The sequence below is a fragment of the Pongo abelii genome, chromosome X (genome assembly GCF_028885655.2).
Source record: "Pongo abelii isolate AG06213 chromosome X, NHGRI_mPonAbe1-v2.0_pri, whole genome shotgun sequence".
Taxonomy (NCBI): Eukaryota; Metazoa; Chordata; class Mammalia; order Primates; family Hominidae; genus Pongo; species Pongo abelii.
Window position 1 is genome coordinate 112,868,945 of NC_072008.2, and position 20,061 is coordinate 112,889,005.

The 20,061-nt window shown below is 35.2% G+C and overlaps 1 protein-coding gene across 6 annotated transcripts in view; it reads right to left on the reverse strand.

The window, feature by feature from the left end:
• The window catches only part of RBM41 (RNA binding motif protein 41), a 57,370-nt gene that overhangs the window by 4,931 nt on the left and 32,378 nt on the right, over positions 1-20,061 (reverse strand). For all 6 annotated transcript variants that reach the window (XM_054544053.1, XM_054544052.2, XM_054544051.2 and 3 more), the window contains 2 exons: positions 2,890-3,037; positions 1,192-1,329 (listed from right to left, as the gene is read on the reverse strand). In XM_054544053.1, the coding sequence (XP_054400028.1) occupies positions 1,192-1,329; positions 2,890-3,037 (286 nt within the window). The remainder of the gene's footprint in view (positions 1-1,191; positions 1,330-2,889; positions 3,038-20,061) is intronic.

The window sequence follows — 20,061 nt, forward strand, 5'->3', positions numbered from 1 at the left end:
ATAGCCATTATTTCTTAGAATATTTTTCTGCTCCTTCTTTTCTCTTCTTTTTTTCCTGTACTCCCATTAGAAATATGTAAGAATGCTTAATGGTGTCACACAGGTTCTATACTGTTGTTCAATTTTATTCATTGTTTTCCTTTCTGTTCTTCAGCCTGGATAGTATCTCAGTTCATCTTCACAACCCAATGAGGTAAGTAGCATTATTATCCTCACTTTATAGATGAAAAATGTGAGGCTCAGATTAAGTGACTTGCCAAGGTCACAGAATGTTAAGTGTGGCTGTACAGGTCTGACTCCAGTTTGTACTACTTCCTCTCTGTATATTGTCTTTTTATTTTCCAGCAACCATAAACAAACAACTGGGGGATTTGTGACTGGCATCCTCTTTTCTAGAGAACGCTTTCTTTCCATTTCCCTTTGGTATTCTTTGCTTGTATGTTACTCTTCTAAAATTCATATGCCTAATATTTAACACTTAATCAATGTTTATTGCTTTGAATTTAATGATACTCAATGGTTGCTAGCTTAAATGGCTATGAGAACACCAACATTTTGATCTAAAATATTTCACTAGAAAAATATACAGCTTTTTGAAGACTGATAACTTGTGGAGGAAGCATTCATTAAATATGTCAACTGACTTATGAAACTACCTACTATTACTGCTGATAGTTCTGACTTAATAGCATTTGTTGATGCTTAGGCCTGGGGGTCCTACTCTTTTATTTACTAGGTAGATAAAATATGGCAAATGGGCTCTAGTAAAGAAATATTTCAACATTTAATTTTTTTAAATTTCTGTATATACGAAGCAGTCTAAGAAAGAATGTTATCTCTAGAGACAAATATTGAGGACCCCAGAAAAATTATAAAGATTTTTAAAAATCCTTAGGAATAATCCCTTGTAATTTATCCTGAGAAAATAATACTTTTGCACTTTACCCTTCATACTCAGCATATCATCTGTCCTATATAGTCTTCAATTATATAATAGAAAATGTTTTCTACCAGTTCTCTCCAAAAGCTGAAATTACTTTTTTCCCCTCCCTCAGTTAGTTTTTCCTCTTCAACTCCAAACAAACTGGTATCTATACATAAATCCTAGATCCAAGATTCCAATTCAAGAAAGACCATCCAGGACCCACAATTTATATATATTCTAGCTGCCACTAATTTCTGTAGTGCTACCTGTAGCACATGATATGAGAGAAGTCGCTTGGAGATTTGACCGTTGCTTTTTGTTCTTTCCAAACTCTATCACCAATATTTTCCCATGTAGTTTATATCCATTTACTAGATGCAATGCTTGCCATGCTATCTCCTTATCTAAAAGAGAAAGAAAAAATTTCAATTTACATAGGACTTAATAATTCAATTCTATTCCAGGTCTAGTTTAGGTTATTTTGCCTTGAAGTTAAATGTAAGCTATAAGGCCATATAGTCATTTGATTTGATCATTTTTTCTATAATCTCCCATTTGCATTATTCAGCAAAATTAAATTAATGGCTAAAAATAATAACAATAAAAACTCAAAATGGGTGTTTGAGGGTGTCTCCTAATTCAAAGAAACAAGTAGAGAAACAAAGACATAGGTAGTGTGCTAAAGAAGTCTAAGTTATTAGTAATTATACGCAAGCCTCTATCTTAGGTAACAGATTATAGGTATTATTAGAATCAATCATTTTCAAAATGAGTAACACAAAAGAAGTTATCATGTTATCGAGGGCACTTTGCCACTTTTTTTTCAGTGGGAGAGTGGTTCTGGGCCACCTTATTGGAATAAATAAGTATAAGAACCCTTGTAGGCATATTGAAGGTTGAAATGTGAGAATAGATACTATATGCCAGGAGTATTCAACTTATGGGTCTAAGAGCCTGGATGTAAGAAATAAGGAAGGGATGATTTGTTGGCCAGGAGTTTGTGGAATCCTAAGTAGACAAGTAGACTAAACCAATTTTGTTTCATATATATATGTACTACAAATTTTTTTAAGTGTATAGCTTTCAAGATTAGTAAAACAGCTACACATTTTAAAGCACTTGCTTTAAAAAGCCTTTTTATTATGTATTTTTTCAATTAATACATCGTATTATGTGGGGCACCCATAAATGGTTTTTTAAATTTAAAAGGGGTTCTTACACTTGAAAAGACTGAAAACCACTGGTATAGAGGATTTAAAAACCTTCAGTATGATAGGAAAGATGATACAAGACTGTATAAAAAAAAAAGGAGGGGAGTTTGGCAGTATTCATGTGTAAAACGACTTGCCCACATACAGATTAATAGGCTATTTAGAAATGACGATACTTTAGGGACAATGAAAGGTACAGATCCTACAAAGCCTTCCCCCAAAACAACATATTATCTGGTGTGTCATAGAAACTGAAATTCTTATATTATTCTTCCCGTTGGATTAGAAGCTATGCATTAATATGCAAATAATACTTAGAAGACTGTATCATCATCTACTAATTATGAATTAGTAATAAATTAGTATATTAGCTTGCGCTCACTTAGTCCTAAAGGAACAGCGCATAAGCCAAGTACATGTGTTCTGATCAGAATACTAATACACTAATTAATGAGTAATCTAATTATAACTTGGACTAGAAATACTACTGTCAGTGAAGGGAGTACAGATTTTGGTAGGGTATGAAGGAAGTACCAAGACTGGGAAAAACTGAGGACACTGGGGTAGTGTGGCCATGCACTGTCAATGGAGGAGAGGAAACAGAAAGAAACACTGAAAACATATTTTTCGTTCATTCTCTTGTTCTCACATGCTGTGGAGCAATCAAAGGACTATATCTAAATTAGAGAGGCTATAGGTAATCTCTAGCGAACTGAGGGGCAACTGAGTAATCATCTGGATGAAACTACTTACTGGGAAAGGTGATAAAAGCCTGGCCCCTCATTCGTCCAGTCATCATTCGGAATTGAATTGGAGGTCCTTTTTTCTCCTGGAACCGAGCGAACAATGACACAAGATCTCTTTCAGTCACCCGAGGGCTAAGGTTCTTCAGGTATAACACCTAAAACAAATTGAGGATCAACCAAAATATCATATAAAGGAGGTAAAGCAACTCTTTTTTTTTTTTTCTTTTTGAGACAAAGTCTCACTCTGTCACCCAGGCTGGAGTGCAGTGGTGAAATCTCTGCTCACTGCAACCTTGGCCTCCCGGGCTCAAGTGATTCTTAAGCCTCAGCCTCTCGAGTAGCTGGGATTACAGTCATTTGCCACCACACCTGGCTAATTTTTGTATTTTTAGTAGACATGGAGTTTCACCATGTTGTCCAGGCTGGTCTTGAACTCCCAAACTCAGGTGATCCACCCGCCTTGGCCTTCCAAAGTGCTGGGATTACAGGCGTGAGACACCATGCCCAGCCGTAAGGCAACTCTTTCATTATGATTAGAATTAGTTTCACATAAAAATGGTGGATTGAACACATTCATTTAATTTCATTCCATCCAGAAAACTCTCTAAAACTACGGGCACTTAAAAAAAAAAACAAAAAACACAAATCAACAAGGTCAGGAGGAACAAGAAAAGGAGACAACAGCAATAATAATCTGGAAGATGAAAAATAATTGGATGAGCAGGAACCAACTCAGCACACTGAAGAAAGCTGAATTTTAAACTGGTAGTGGAGAAAGCCAAGAACACACCTGTCACCACTTAAGAATCTTAAATAGTTCAGGAACTGATAATTTCACTTACCTTCAGAAATAAATGTGAAGGGATGGGGTTAAAATAAGGCAGATCAGTTGAAGGCTGTCTAAAAGCCAATATGATTTTTAAATACCCTCCCTCACAATATGCTATGGGGTAAAAGATAACTTGCCAATCCTGGTAGAAAATTTGAGGCTCATTGTCAGAAGATGGGGAATGCCATACATGGCTGAAGATGTGAACACTGTTTCTGAAAGCAAGGAGACTAAGAAAAAGAATGCACACTAAATGTTGAGGTCCTCCCAGTCCTTTTCTGCCATTTGGCTCCTAGAATGCTGGTAGTACCCTCGTAAGAAAGATTTTGGAACAGTCTTCTCTGGGAAAACTGGTAAGTCCTAAGAGGAAAGATATAAAAATACTGACTTGGGATGAGGAATTTCTCTAACAAATGACCCAGCCAGACCACTTTAAAGTGAAGCTCAAAGTCAACAAGTGCCATTTGTGTGCTCAGAGATTCCAATCCGCTTTTTAGTTCCTACTTATAAAGTTGGGCATGGATTATCAGGCATCTTAGGAAATCCTCTAACGTGAAAGAGAGAACACAACAAACACAAAGAAAAGAAAGGAAATAGGAAAAAACTTCAACAAACCATAACTAATATCCTCAGGAAAATAAAAGAAATTATTCTACCTATTAGGCATGGGAGGGTGGGTGCGGTGGCTCACTCCTGTAATCCCATTGCTCTGGGAGGCTGAGGTGAGAGGATTGCTTGAGTCCAGGAGTTTGAGATCAGTCTGGGCAACACAGTGAGACCCTGTCTCTGCAAAACAGACAGGGTGGCATGTGCTACTTGTGAGCAAACAGCATGCACCACCACAACTGGCCAATTTTACAAGTCCCAGCTATTTGGGAGGCTGAGGCAGGAGGATTACTGGAGCTCAGGAGTTTGAGGCTGTAGTAAACTATGATCACACCACACCACTACACTCCAGCCTGTGCAACAGAGTGAGACCCTGTCTCAGAAAAAAAAAAAGTCAACAGAACAAAAATGAGCTCTTATATGTGATTGAACGTAAGATGTTATCAGCTTAAAACAGATTGTTTTACCATGCCCTATACCTATAAAAGATATACAGAGGAAAATGGGAAAGATATCAAAGTATATCACTACAAAAAACAAACAAAAAAAAAACCCAATGAACCACAAAGGAAGACAGCTGAGAGGGAGAGACAAAAGAGCTGCAAGAGAGACAGAAAACAATTAACAAATGGCAATAGTAAGTTCTTTGCTAGCAATAATTACATTAAATATTAATAAACTCCCCAAGAGACAGAGTATCTGAATGGATAAACAAAATCCAACTATATGCTAGCTATTCTATGAGGCCAGGATTACCCTGAGACCAACCTAGACAAAAACATTATAAGAAAAATACAGACCAATATCCTTAATAAACAGATGTAAAAATCCTCAACAAAATATTACCAAACCAAATTCAACAGCACATTAAAAAGATCATACACCTTGACTAAGGGAGATTTATCCCTGGGATGCAAGGATGATTCAACATACAAAAATTGATCAATGTAATACAACACATTAACAGAACAAAATATAAAAATTACATGATCATCTCAACAGATGCAGACAAAGCATTTGACAAAATTCAACACTGTTTCATGATGAAAACACTCAACTACTAATAGAAGGAATTTACCTCAACATAATAAAGGCCATATATGTAAAGTCCACAGCTATAATATTCAGTATTAAAAAACTGAAAGCTTTTCCTCTAAGATCAGGAACAAGGCATGGATACCTACTCTCACTTCTATTCAACATAGTACTGGAAGTTCTAGCCAGAGCAAATAGGTAAGAAACAGAAATAAAATGCATCCAAATCAGAAAGAAAGAAGTAAAATTATCTCTGTTCACAGTTGAAATGATCATCCATGTAGAAAACACTAAAGACTCAACAACAACAAAAAATTAGACATCAGTATAACGGGGAAAAGCTGAAAGCTTTTCCTCCAAGAACTGGCAAAAGACAACAATGCTCACTCTCACCACTCTTATCCAACACAGTAGTGAAAGTCTTAGCCAGAGCAATTAGACAAAGGAAAGACATAAAAGGCATCCAAAGCAAAAAGGAGGAAGTCAAATTGTCCCTGTTTGCAGACAACATGATCTTATGTACAGAAAAACCTAAAAAAAAACCTAAAAGAGTCTACCAAAAAGCCCTTAGAACAGATACACAAATTCCATACAGTTGCAGGATACAAAATCAACACACAAAAATCAGTAGCGTTTCTACACATGAACAGCAAACTAGCTGAAAAAGAAATCAAGAAAGCAATCTCATTTACGATAGCCACAAAAAGCAAAATAAAATACCTAGAAATAAATTCAACCAAGGAGGTAAAAGGCCTCTACAAGAAAAACTACAAAACACTGATGAAAGAAAAGTGAAGAGGATACAAACAGAAAGATATTCCATGCTCATGGACTGAAAGAACATTGTTAAAATGACCATACTATCCAAAGCAACCTACAGAATTAATGCAATCCCTATCAAAATACCAATGACACTCTTCATAGAAAAAGAAAAAAAATCTTAAAATTTTATGAAACCACAAAAGACTCTGAAGCCACAGCAATCCTGAACAAAAATAACAAAGCTGGAGGAACTGCACTACCAGACTTCAAAATGTACTACAAAACTGTAGTAACCAAAACAGCATGGTACTGGCATAAAAAGAGACACATGTAACTGTGGAACAGAATAGGGAACTCAGAAATTGACCCATGTATCTACAGCCAACTAATATTTTAATAAAGGCACCAAGAACATCAGTTGGGAAAAGACAGTCTCGTCAATAAGTGGTGCTGAGAAAACTGGATACCTATATGCATGAAGAATGAAACCAGACCCCCATCTCTCACCCTATACAAAAATCAACTCAAAACAGATCAAAGACCTAAACGTAAGACCTGAAACTATAAAACTACTAGGAAAAAACATAGGGGAAACATTTCAGGACACTGGTCTGGGAAAAGATTTCATGAATAAGACCTCAAAAGCACAGGCAACAGAAGCAAAAATAAACAAATGGGATTATATTAAACTAAAATCTTCTGCACATCAAAGGAAACAACAGAGTGAAAAGACGAACTACAGAATGGGAGAAAATATTTGCAAACTACTCACCCAACAGGGGATTAATATCCAGACTATACAAGGAATTCAACATCTTAACAGCATCAAAACAAACAACCTGATTTAAAAATGGGCAAATGATCTAAATAGCTATCCTCCAAAGAAGACATACAAATTGCCAACAAATATATGAAAAAATATTCAACATCACTAATCATCAGGAAAATGCAAATCAAAACCACAATGACGCATCATCTCATTCCAGTTAGGATGGCTACTACTGGAAAGACAAAAGTTAACAAATGCTGGTGAGGATGTGGAGAAAAGCAAATTATTATAGACTGTTGGTGGGACTGTAAACTTTTACAGCCACTATGGGAAACAGTACGGAGGTTCCTCAATGAACTACAAATAGAACTAACATATGATCCAGCAATCCCACTACTGAGAATTTATCCAAAGGAAAGGAAATCAGTATATTGAAAAGACAATGGCATTCTCATATTTATTGCAGCACTATTCACAACAGCCAAGATGTGAAATTAACCTAGGTGCCCAACTATGTGGTATATATACACAGTGGAATACTATTCAGCCATAAAAATAATGAAATCCTGTTATCCAGAGCAACGTGGATGGAACTAGAGAACATTATGTTTAGTGAAATAAATCAGGCACAGAAAGTTAAACACTGCAGGTTTTCACTTATATGTGGGAGCTAAAAAGAATTGATTTCATAGAAGTAAAAAGTAGAACAGAGGATACTAGAGGCTGTGAAGGGTAGGAGGAAGGAAAGGATAGGGAGAGACCTGTTAAAGATGTAAAATTACAGTTTGATAAGAGGAATAGGTGCTAGTGTTCTATACCACTGTAGAATGGTTATAGTTAACAATAATATATTATATAGTATCAAATAGCTAGAAGAAGGATATTGAATTTTTCTACCATGAAGAAATGATAAATACTTAAGATGGTCGATAAGCTAATTACCCTGATCTGTTCACTATACATTATATGTATCGAAACATCAGTATGTACCCCATAAATATGTACAATTATTATACGTCAATTTAAAAACTTTAAAAAGAAAATAAATAAAATAATAAATCAAGGTTCACAAGTGCAGCAATCAAGACATTGATTTTTCTCCCTTGGGTACTTTGCAGCTGAGACAAGCTGCTACCTGGTGAATGGTGGTACCATGTTTATTTGGCCCACAGTTCAAATAGCTTTCATGGAAGACCTCTTGAGAACATCACTTTTCTGTTTTAATTATACCATTTTATTATTGGCATGGAATTATGACTATATTAATGAAAATAATAAAAAAGAAAAAAATTAAACCAAAAAGTTAGAACTAATTAACAAATTCAGTAAAGTTGCAGAATAAAAAATCAACATAGAAAAATTCAGTTGTGGTTTCTACGCACTACCAATGAACAATATGAAGAGGAAATTAAGAAAGGTATCCCATTTACAATGGTATTGAAAAGAATAAAATACTGAAGAAAGAACTTAACCAAGGAGGTGAAAGACCTGTACACTGAAAACTACAAATGTTGCTGAAAGAAATTAAAGAAGACACAAATAAATGAAAAAGGTATCCTGTGTTCATGGACTAGAAGACTTAATATTACCATATCCAAACTATCCAAAGCAGTCTACAGATTCAATGCAATCTCTATCAAAGTCCCAATGGCATTTTTTACAGAAATAGAAAAAACAATCCCCAAATTCATATAGAACCACAGATGATACCAAATAGCCACAACATTGTTGGGAAAGAACAAAGCTAGAGGCCATACACTTTCTTATTTCACAACATATTACAAAGCTACAGTAATCAAAACAGTATGGTACTGGCATAAAACTGGACACATAGGTCAATGGAACCAATTTGAGAGTCTAGAAATAAACCCATGAAGCTACAGTCAACTGATCTTCTACAAGTGTGCCAAGAATATAACATGAGAAAAAGACAGTCTCTTTAACAAAATGTTGAGAAGACAAGACAGCCACATGCTAAATAATGAAATTGGACTGTTATCTTATGCCATACACACAAGTCAATTCAAAATGGATTACAGATTTAAATATACGACCTGAGACTGTAAAACTCCTAGAAGAAAACATAGAGGAAAACCTTCTTCACATTAGTCTTGGCAATGATTTCTTTGCTATGACACCAAAACCACATGCAACAAAAGCAGAAATAGATAAGTGGGACTACATCAAACTAAAAAGCCCTGCACAGCAAAGGAAACAATAGAGTGAAAAGGTAACCTATGGAGTAACAGAAAATATTTGCAAACCATATTTAATATCTAAAATATATAAGGAACTATACAACTTGATGGCAAGAAAACAACCTCATTAAAATATGGGCAAAAGACTTAAATAGACATTTCTCCAAAGAAGAGATACAAATAGCCAACAGGTATATGAAAAGATGCTCAATATTACTAATCAACAGAGAAACACAAATGAAAAACACAATGAGATACCACATACCTGTTAGGATAACCATTATCAAAAAAACAGAAAATTACAAATGTTGGCAAGGATATGAAGAAGTTGGAACCCATGTGCACTGTTGATGGGAATGTAAACTGGTACAGCTGCTATGAAGTACAGTGTGGAAGTTCCTCCGAAAATTAAAATTAGAACTACCATACAATCCAACAATCCCATTTCTGGGTATTTATCCAAAAGAGCTGAAATTAGCATCTCAAAGAGATATATGCATTCCTATGTTCACCCCGCAATACTCACAATAGTCAACAGGTGGAAAAACCTAAATGTCCATTGACTGATGAATAAAGAAAATGTGGCATATAAATACAATGGGGGCTGGGTGTGGTGGCTCACGCCTGTAATCTCAGCATTTTGGGAGGCTGAAGCAGGCAGATCATGAGGTCAGGAGTTTGAGAACAGCCTGGCCAACATAGTGAAACCCCATCTCTACTAAAAATGCAAAAAATTAGCTGGGTGCATTGGCGGGTGCCTGTAATCCCAGCTACATGGGAGGCTGTGACAGGAGAATTACTTGAACCTGGGAGGTAGAGGTTGCAGTGAACCGAGATCGCGCCACTGTACTCTAGCTCGGACGACAGTGCCAGACTCCGTCTCAAATAAATAAATAAATAAAATAAATAAATACAATGGAATAGTATTTAGCCTTAAAAAAATAGGAAATCCTATATGTCATTATGCTGTAACATGAATGAAACTCGAGGACTATAGGCTAAGTGAAATAAGCCAGTCACAGGACAAATATTGCATGATTCCACTTACTGAAGTATCTAAAGTAGTAAAACAGAAAGTAGAATGGTAGTCACCAGGGCTGGGGGAAGGAGGAAATGGGGAGTTGCTGTTTGATAGGTATAAAGTTTCAGTCATGCAAGATAGAAAAGTTCTATAGGTTTGCTGTACAACACTGTGCTTATTATTCACAACATTGTACTGTACACTTAAAAATTTGTTAAGAGGATAGATCTTGTGTTTTTAAAACACAATTTAAAAAATGGAGGAGGAAAAAAAATATCATACATTACCTAGCATTAGTTATATCCTTTATAGCTTAAAGGAACTATGGAAGAATTCAGACAGGAGCAGCAAAAGCAAAGAACAAGCAAATATACCTCTTAAATGACTTAAGTGCTAAAAGGTATAAATAAATATATTAAATATTGTTAACAAGTACTAGAATCTTTAAGTTTCAAAATCTTTAAAACCTGGATATTAACATATTTAGCATTTATGTATGTTCATATCTTCAAGGCAAGGGCATGGAATAATTGACTTGCCTATGCTCTCAAATACTAATCATGAAAATATCAAATTAAATAACCATAGAAAGGGGTATGTGAAAACAAACTTCGAGTTTCTCATCCATTAGGAAAGACCCATACTAAGACTGTTCCCTTTGATATGATTTTTTTTTTTTTTTTTTTTTTTTTCTGAGATGGAGTTTCGCTCTTGTTGCCCAAGCTGGAGTGCAATGGCGTGATCTCGGCTCACTGCAACCACCGCCTCCCAGGTTCAAGCGATTCTCCTGCCTCAGCCTCCCTAGTAGCTGGGATTACAGGTGCACACCACCACGCCCAGCTAATTTTTTATATTTTTAGTAGAAATGGGGTTTCACCATATTAGCCAGGCTGGTCTCGAATTCCTGACCTCAGGTGATCCACCTGCCTCGGCCTCCCAAAGTGCTGGGATTACAGGTGCGAGCCACCGCACCCAGCCAATATGAATGTTTTTTAAAAATAAAGAGGACTTCTGGTTGAGGTGGCTCTGTCAGGGGATGCAGGGATGCATCCCCTCTGCATATATATACACATAAGTGTAGACTTGTATGTATGTATGAATGTATCCACAACATACGTAACACACACACACACACACACACACACACACACACACACACAGATACAGCTAGGTTCAAAAACAAGATAAACAAAGCTGTGAAAAAGAAAAACAGAGCTTCCAAGTGATAATACAGCATAAAGCTCTTCCTGGTATCCCTATGCAATACACGGTATTATTTTACATGTTTTCAACTTCATATAATATAGCCCTTTATATAAACAATATGCATTCTTCTACAGCTACATTTTTAAAAACTCTTTAAAAATGGATTTTAATTTTAGAACAGTTTTGGATTTATAGAAAAATTGAGAATACAGAGAACTCCCATCTACCCCATGGTTTTCCCTGTTATTAATATCTTACATTAATGTAATGTAACCTCACATTAATATGTTGTTACAATTAATGAAGCAGTATTGATACATTATTATTAACTAAAGTCCACAGTTTAGATTTCCTTAGTTTTTACCTAATGTCCTTTTTCTGTTCTAGGATCTAGGTTACATTACATTTAGACTGGGGTTATGGATTATTGGGAAGAAAACCACACAGGAGAAGTACAGTTTTGATCACATAATGTTAAGCATACATACAATCAATATGATTCATCAATATGATTAACAACTATTGGTGTTGGCCTTAATCACCTGGCTTAGGTAGTTTGTCAGGTTTCTTCTTGAAAAGTTACTCTTTTTTCCTGATTTCTCTTCCTGTACTCTTTTGGAAAGAAGTCATTATGAGTAGCTCAAAACTAAGGAATGGGGAGTTAACGCTCTCCCTCCCTGAGGCGGAGTATCTACATAAGTTGTATGAAATTCTTTTCATGGGAGGTGTATATTTCTTTTCCTCTATATATTTGTTTACTCAATCACTTATTTATATCACCTGGACTCATGGATGTTTATTCTATACATTGGATTATCCAACATTATTTTAGTTTGTTGCACAAATTGTTCCAGCTTTAGTCATTGGAAGCTCTTTCATTTGGTTCCTGTATTCCTTTGCAATACCAATGTCAAAAAACAACATAAAATCATGTCAAAGAACAATAAAATAATGATTTTAAGATAATGATTTATTTTATCTTAGTTTGTTGCACAAGTTGTTCTGGCTTTAGTCATTGAAAGCTGTTTCATTTGGCTCCTGTATTCCTTTGAAATATCCCCAATGTCAAAAAACATAAAATCATCATGTCGAAGAACAATAAAATAATGATTTAAGATAATGATTTATTTTATTTTATTTAGTTTGTTGCACAAATTGTTCTGGCTTTAGTCATTAGAAGCTCTTTCATTTGGCTCCTGTATTCCTTTGAAATACCCCTAATGTCAAAAAAACAACATAAAATCATCATGTCAAAGAACAATAAAATAATGATTTTATATTGTTCTTTTAACACTTCCTTACTTTCTGGCGCAACAAGATGCACAAGGTTCATCTTGTATATTTCCTGCCCCAGTATTAGAAGCAGCCATTTCTCTAAGGAGCCCTGGTTCATTTTATTAGAAAATGGTATTAGAAACCAAGATAAGGATGCTGTGCAAGCTCATTGCTACTGGTGTGTCCTTTTATTTGGGTCCTTTCAGCTCACAGAACAAAAAATATGTATACTAATCCATGTATATATAAACACATAGAAATATTTCTATATGTAAACACTTATATCTATATTAAGTTAAACATGAGTTCATCCTGATGTCTCCAACTGTAAACCATTATCACATGGATCATTTCAGCTTCCTCCCTTTACTTATCTGTAGATTGCAACAGTGAGAAACCTGGCCCCCACCATCTGCCATCCATTTACTTAATTGTTCCATTCCATTATGCATGTATAACAGTATCAGAATTGTTACTCCCTAAGTAACCAGTACCCGCCATGGGACATAACCTTATCAACAAGGGTACCATGCTTATGTGAAGTTCCATTTGCTTTTAGTCTTTCAGACTCCACGTTATTTCCAAAGATGCTTAGTTCAGCATCTTTTCCCCCATCCCTTCGATGAGGTTGTTTTACAGTTAGACTCTCTTCTTACTGTCTGCATTCTTTCCTAGGGTCCCTCAACCTCCTAAATGAGTTTTTAACATCTGCATACATTAAGTGTCACTCTTTGTGCTATGTAGTTTAATGGCTTTTGACAAATGCATGTCTTGCCTCTACAACTACAGTATTATACAGAATAATTTTACTGCTCTAAAGATTCCCTGTGTTTCATCTATTCCTCCCTTCTCCATTCCCCTCAAACCCTTGGCAACCATTTATCATCTGTCTATAGTTTTCCCTCTTCCAGAATGTCATATAATGAAATCATACAATATGCAGTCTTTCCATACTAGCTTCTTTCAGCTATTAATATACATCTAAAGTTCCTCTGTGTCTTTCTGTGGCTGGACAGTGCATTTATTTTTATTGCTGAATTATATTCCATTGTATAGATCTGCCACAGGTGAATGTATCCATTAACCTATTGGAGGACATCTTGACTGCTTCCGGTTTTTGGCAATTATGAATAAAGCTACTATGAACATTCACATGGCAGTTTTTGTTGAACACAGGCTTTTCAAATCAACTGGGTAAATAAGTAGGAATGCAGTAGTTGGACTGTGTGGTAAAATAATGTTCAACTTTGTAAGAGGTGGCCAACCTGTCTTCCAAAGAGGTTGTATTCCCATCAGCAATGAATAAAAGTCCCAGACTTCATGACTATGAAATATATCCATAAAAAAAAAAAAAACTGCAGCCGGGCACGGTAGCTCATGCCTGTAATCCCAGCACTATGGGAGGCCGAGGTGAGCAAATCACTTGAGGTCAGGAGTTCGAGACCAGCCTGGCCAATATGGCGAAACCCCATCTCTACTAAAAACACAAAATTAGCTGGGCGTGGTAGCTTGCACCTGTAGTCCCAGCTACTTGGGAAGGTGAAGTAGGAGAATTGCTTGAACCTGGGAGGCAGAGGTTGCAGTGAGCTGAGACTGCACCACTGCACTCCAGTCTGGGTGACACAGAGCGAGACTCTGCCTCAAAACACGAAACAAAACAAACAAAACTGCACTTGTATCTTCTACATCTATCATTTTTTAAAAAGTTCCTGTTGCTCTGCTTCCTGAACAGAATTTGGTATTGTCAGTTTTATTGTGGACTTTAGCCATTCTAGTAGGTGTGTAGTGGCACTTCTTATTTTTCAATTCTCTGATGACAAATAAAGATGAGCTTCTTCTCGTATGCTTATTTGCCACGTATATATCTTCTGTGGTGAGGTGTTTGTTCTTATTTTTTATCCATTTTTTTAAATTGAGTTTTTTAATACTGTTGAATTTTGGGAATTCTTTGTGTATTTTGGATACAAGTTTTTTATCAGACGTGAGTTTTGCAAATATTTTTCTAGTCTGTGGCTTGTCTTTTGATTCTCTTAAAAGTGTTTTTCATAAAGCAGAAGTTTATAATGTTAATAAAGTCCGACTTACCAATTGTTCCTTACATATATTGTACTTTTGGTGATATATCTGGTAAATACATCATCAAACACAAGGTCACTTAGATTTTAATCTTTTTCTTCTAGAAGTTTTATAGTATTGTGTTTTATATTTAGGTCTATGACCATTACGAGTTAATTTTTATGAAGGATGTAAGGTTTGTATCTAGATTCATTTTTTTTTTTTACATGTGGCTATTCAGTTGTTCTAGCACCATTTGTTGAAAAGACTATTCTTTCTCCACTAAACTGTCCTTGATCCCTTGTCAAGTATCAATTTACTCTATTTATGTGGGTCTAATCCTTGGGTCTCTATTCTACTCCATTGATCCGTGTGTCTTTTTTTCCCTCATCAACACCACACCATGCTACTTGATTATAGTAACTCTTGAAGTTGGGTAGTGTCAGTCCTCCAAATTTGTTCTTCCTTAGGAGTGTGTTACATGTTCTGGGTCTTTTGTCTTTTCATATAAACTTAGAATCAGTTCCTAAATATCCACAAAATAACATGCTGGGATTTCATTGGGATTGTGTGGAATCTACAAATCAATTTGAGAAGAACTGATATCTTAACAGTATTAAGTCTTTCAATCCAAGAACACAAAATGTCTCTGTGTTTATTTAGATCTTATTTAATTTTTCATCAGATTTACACTAGTGTGCATATAGAACCTGTACATACTTTGTTAAATTTATACCTAAGTATTTCACTCTTTTTTGGTGCTATTGTAAACGGTGTTGTTTTTAATTTCAAATTCCAATTGTTCATTTCTGGTATAGAGGAAAGCAACTGACTTTTGTGGATAAACCTTGTAACCTCCAAGCTATACTAATCTACTAGTTCCAAGAGTTGTTTGTTTGTTTGTTTTTTGGCTGATTCTTTGGGATTCTCTACACAGACATACATGTTACTTGTGAACAAAGAGAGTTTTATTTTTTCCTTCCCAATCTGTATACTTTTAATTTCCTTCACTTGTTTTACTGCCGTAGCTGGTACTTCTAGTACAGTGTCAAAAAGAAGTGGGGAAAGGGGACATTTTTGCCTTATTTCTGATCAAAGGGGAAAGCATCCAGTTTCTATTAAGTATGATGTTAGCTGTAGGGTGTTGTAGATATTCTTTATCAAGTTGAGGATGTTATAGTCTATTCCTAGTTTGCTGCGAGTTTTTATCATGAATCGATGTTAAGATATTTCAAATGTTTTTCTACATCAATTGAAGTGACCATATGATTTTTCTTCTTTAGTCTATTGATGTGGCAAATTATATTAATTGAATTTCAAATGTTGAACCTATGGTGGATATCTGGAATAAATCATACTTGATCATAGTATATAATTATTTTTATACATTATTGAATTTTATTAACTAACATTTTGATTTCTCAATCAATATTTCAATCAAATGTTTTCATTTTCCTAACATAGAGGATTTTTGCTTCTATACACGAGGGATACTGTCTGTAGTTTTTTGTCATTGTAATGTCTTATCTGGTTTTGGTACTAAGCTGAGGCTGGTCTCATGAGTTAAAAAGTGTTCCCTCTGCTTCTGTTTTCTGAAAAAAGATTGTAAAAAATGAGTATTATTTTACATGCTTCCATTTTCACCCTTCTCTTAGCCATATCAATTTTACTTCTTTATATATATACATTTTTTTAGTAATTGCCTTAGAGTTTGCAATATACATTTACAACTGATCTAAGTCCACTCTCAGATAAAAATTTGCACTTCATGGATAGTGCAAATACCTTATAACAAAGACAAATTTGTATTTATATGTATACACTAATTCCTGCAACCTATTCCTTATAATATCACTGTTACTCATTTCACTTATCCATATACTATCATTATCCAACACATTACTATTATTACTTTGAAAAGTTTTATTCTAGATTGTTTTAAAATGAGAAAATAAAAGATTTTATTTTACCTTAATGCATTCTCCTATGCTCTTTCTTTCTTTATGCAGATCTGAGTTTCTGACCTATATAATTTTGCTTATCTCTGGAGAACTTTTTTCGAAAGCATTTTTTTTTTTCCCTACAAGGTGGGATTTACTGGTGAAAAATTCCCTCAGTTTTGTTTGTCTGAGAAAGTCTTTATTATTTTTCCTTCACTTTTGAAGGATTTTTTTTTTTTTGCTGGATAAATAATTCTAGGTGGGTGTTTTCTTTTTACTTTTGACACAAATATTTCACACTACTCTCTTGCTTGCACAGTTGCTGATGAGAAATGTAATTCTTATTTTTGTTTCTATATAAGTAAAGTGTTTATTTTCTCTGGCTGTTTTTAAAATCTTTTCTTTGTCTTTCTGTAGTTTGAACATGATATGCTTAGGTGTAGTTTTGGTATTTATCCTGCTTGGTGTTCTTGGAGCTTCCCAGATCTGTAGTTTGTTATCTGCTATTAATTTTGGAAAATTCTCAGCCATTACTACTTCAAATATTTCTTCTTCTTTTTCTCTTCTCCTTTTGGTATTCCAATAACATGTATGTTATACTCTGATATTGTCCCATACTTCTTGGATATTCTGTTCCTTTTTTTCAGTCTTTTTTTCCTTTGTATTTCAGCATGGGAAGTTTTTACTGCCATGTCTTCAACCTTACTGATTCCTTCCTTGGCTGTTTCCAACTTACTGATGAGCGTATCAAAGGCATTCTTCATCTGTTACAGTGTTTTTGATTTCTAGCATCTCCTTTTGATTCTTTCTTAGAGTTTCTCTCTGTTTAGATTAGCCATCTGGTCTTGCATGTTACCTACTTTTATTCATAGCCTACTTAATATATTAATCGTGGTTATTTTAAATTCCACTTCTGATAATTCCAAAACCTGAATTTGGTTCTCATGCTTGTTTTGCCTCTTCAGACTGTGTGTGTGTGTGTTTTTTTTTTTTTTTTTTTGCATACGTTATAATTTCTTTTGTTGAAAACTGGACATGATCTATCAAGTAATAGGAACTAATCCAAAGAGGCCATTAGTATGAGGTTTTATGTTAATCTGGCCAGGAGTTGGGCTGTGCTTAATGTTTGATGTAGCTGTAGGTGTCAGAAGTTTCTGTTTCTTCTAGTGTCTTTTTGTCTCCCTTGTTTCCTTTGGATTTACCAAAAAAATAAATAAATAAATAAATAAATCAAACAAAACAGCGACCAAAAAACCTCTTTACATAGAGTCTGATCCTTGCAGGTCTTTCAGCTATAATCCACGGTTATTATACTGAAGCTCTGTTGATGTAGTAGCAAGGTGTGGAAGGGGAGGCATTCTCTAATCCTATGATGAAGTCTCAATCTTTTAGTGTGCCTGTGTCTCCAGCCTGTAACCTTCACAAGCATTTCACAGCTTTTTTTCTCTCTTAGATGAGACAGGAAGGCTAGAAGAGCCTGGAGTTGGATAGGGCTTTGGTAAAGTTGTTTTCCTTGCTGGGTAGCCCTTTGCTAAGTAGAAAGTTCTGGATACACTTAAAAATGATAATGTTTCCTCTCTCCATGCCAGAAACAAGAGATTTTTTTTCTTAAGTCTTTACCTTGAAACTTGTGGGGTTCCTGGAAGCAATCCAAACCTCTAAGACTGTGGGCCCCCAGGAGTTTTGTCATTCCTACACTAGTCTACACTCTGACTCCAGCAATTTGTCAAAGTTACCACCTAAGTGTTTCTACCAGTTTATGGCTCCAGTGCCTTTTGCTCCTGATAAGCAAATCTGGGATGTGATTTTCTGTAACTGCCCGTTTCTTCAGATTTCAGGATTACAGTTTGCCCTGTGACTTAAATTTTCTGTTGGGTCTAAGAAAAGTCATTGATTTTTAGTTTGTTCAACTGTTTTTCTTATTGTAAGACAGGAGTGATGACTTCTAAGGACTTCACATGCTGAAGCTGAAACTAGAAATCTGCAACTAGCTATTTTTATTCAAAATTATGTTTGTGAGTTTCATCCAAATTGATACCTATAATTCTATTTTATTCATTTTCGCTACTGTGTAGTATTCTATTTTATAAACATACCATGTTTTATCTATACTCCTGCTGATGAACAATGTCACAACAAGCATCATTATAACATCTCCTAATGTGGATGTCTAAGAGTTTCTCTAGGATAGATAATGAAGACTGAGACTGCTGACTTAGTGTATGAAGATCTTCAATTTTACTAGACATTGCCATGATGTTCTTGGAAGTGGTTGTATTCATTTATATTCCCCCGGAGGTATATTAGAGTTCTTATTGTTTTTCTTTTCTTTTCTTCTTTTTTTTTTTTTTTTTTTTTGAGACAGAATCTTGCTCTGTCACCCAGGCTGGAGTGCTGGAGTGCAGTGGCATGATCTCGGGTCACCGCAACCTCCACCTCCTGGGTTCAAGAGATTCTCATGCCTCAGCTTCCTGAGCAGCTGCGATTACAAGTGTGTGCCATCAAACGGCTAATTTTTAGTATTTTTAGTAGAGATGGGGTTTCGCCACATTGGCCAGGCTGGTCTCGAACTCCTGACCTCAGGTGATCCACTGGCCTTGGCCTCCCAAAGTGCTGAGGTTACATAGAGTTCTTATTGTTTCGTATGCTCACCAATACTTGGCATTGTCAGACCTTTGAATATATGCCAGCATTCTAAGTACTAAATGTATATATCATAGTATAGATTTATTTTGCATTTTATTGATTACTAATGAGACTTCTTAAGTCTATTGGCCACTGGTGTTTTTGCCTCTGTGAATTACCTGTTATATCTGTTTTTATAAACACTTTTATTTTTATTGTGTTGTTTGTATTTTTCTTATTGATTTATAGGGAAGGATCTCCCTAAAATGATTCAAAAAGCACAAACCATTGAATAAAATACTGATAATCTGATAACATTAAAATGAAAGACTTTTGCTCAACAAAAGACATCAGGAACAAAGTTAAAAAGTAAGTCATCCACTGGGCAAATATATTTGCTAAACAACAGAAAGGATTCATATGCAGAATTCTAAAATAATCCCTATAAATAAATATGAAAAAACAAATGATTAAATATTCAGCAAAGAAATGTAACAGGTAACTCACAGAAAGTTCCTGAAAGGCTAATAAATGTTAAGAATACATGCATAACCTCACTGGAAATCAGAAACATGCAAATTAGAACAATTAAATATCTTTTCAAGCTGATTAGACTGGCAAAATAATACTCCAACGTTCTGGCAAGAATGTGAAGAGGATCTCTGAAACCCTGTTCCATTAGAAATTGAGATATACATACCCTATATATATCACAGTAATTCCACTCCCAGGTATATAACCTAGAATGATGATTCTTAAATTGTTACTCTCAGACCAGCAGGATCAGAATCTCTTGGGAACTTGTTGGAAGTGCAAATTCTCAGGCCCCACTCCAGATTTACTGAGTTAAAATTTCTG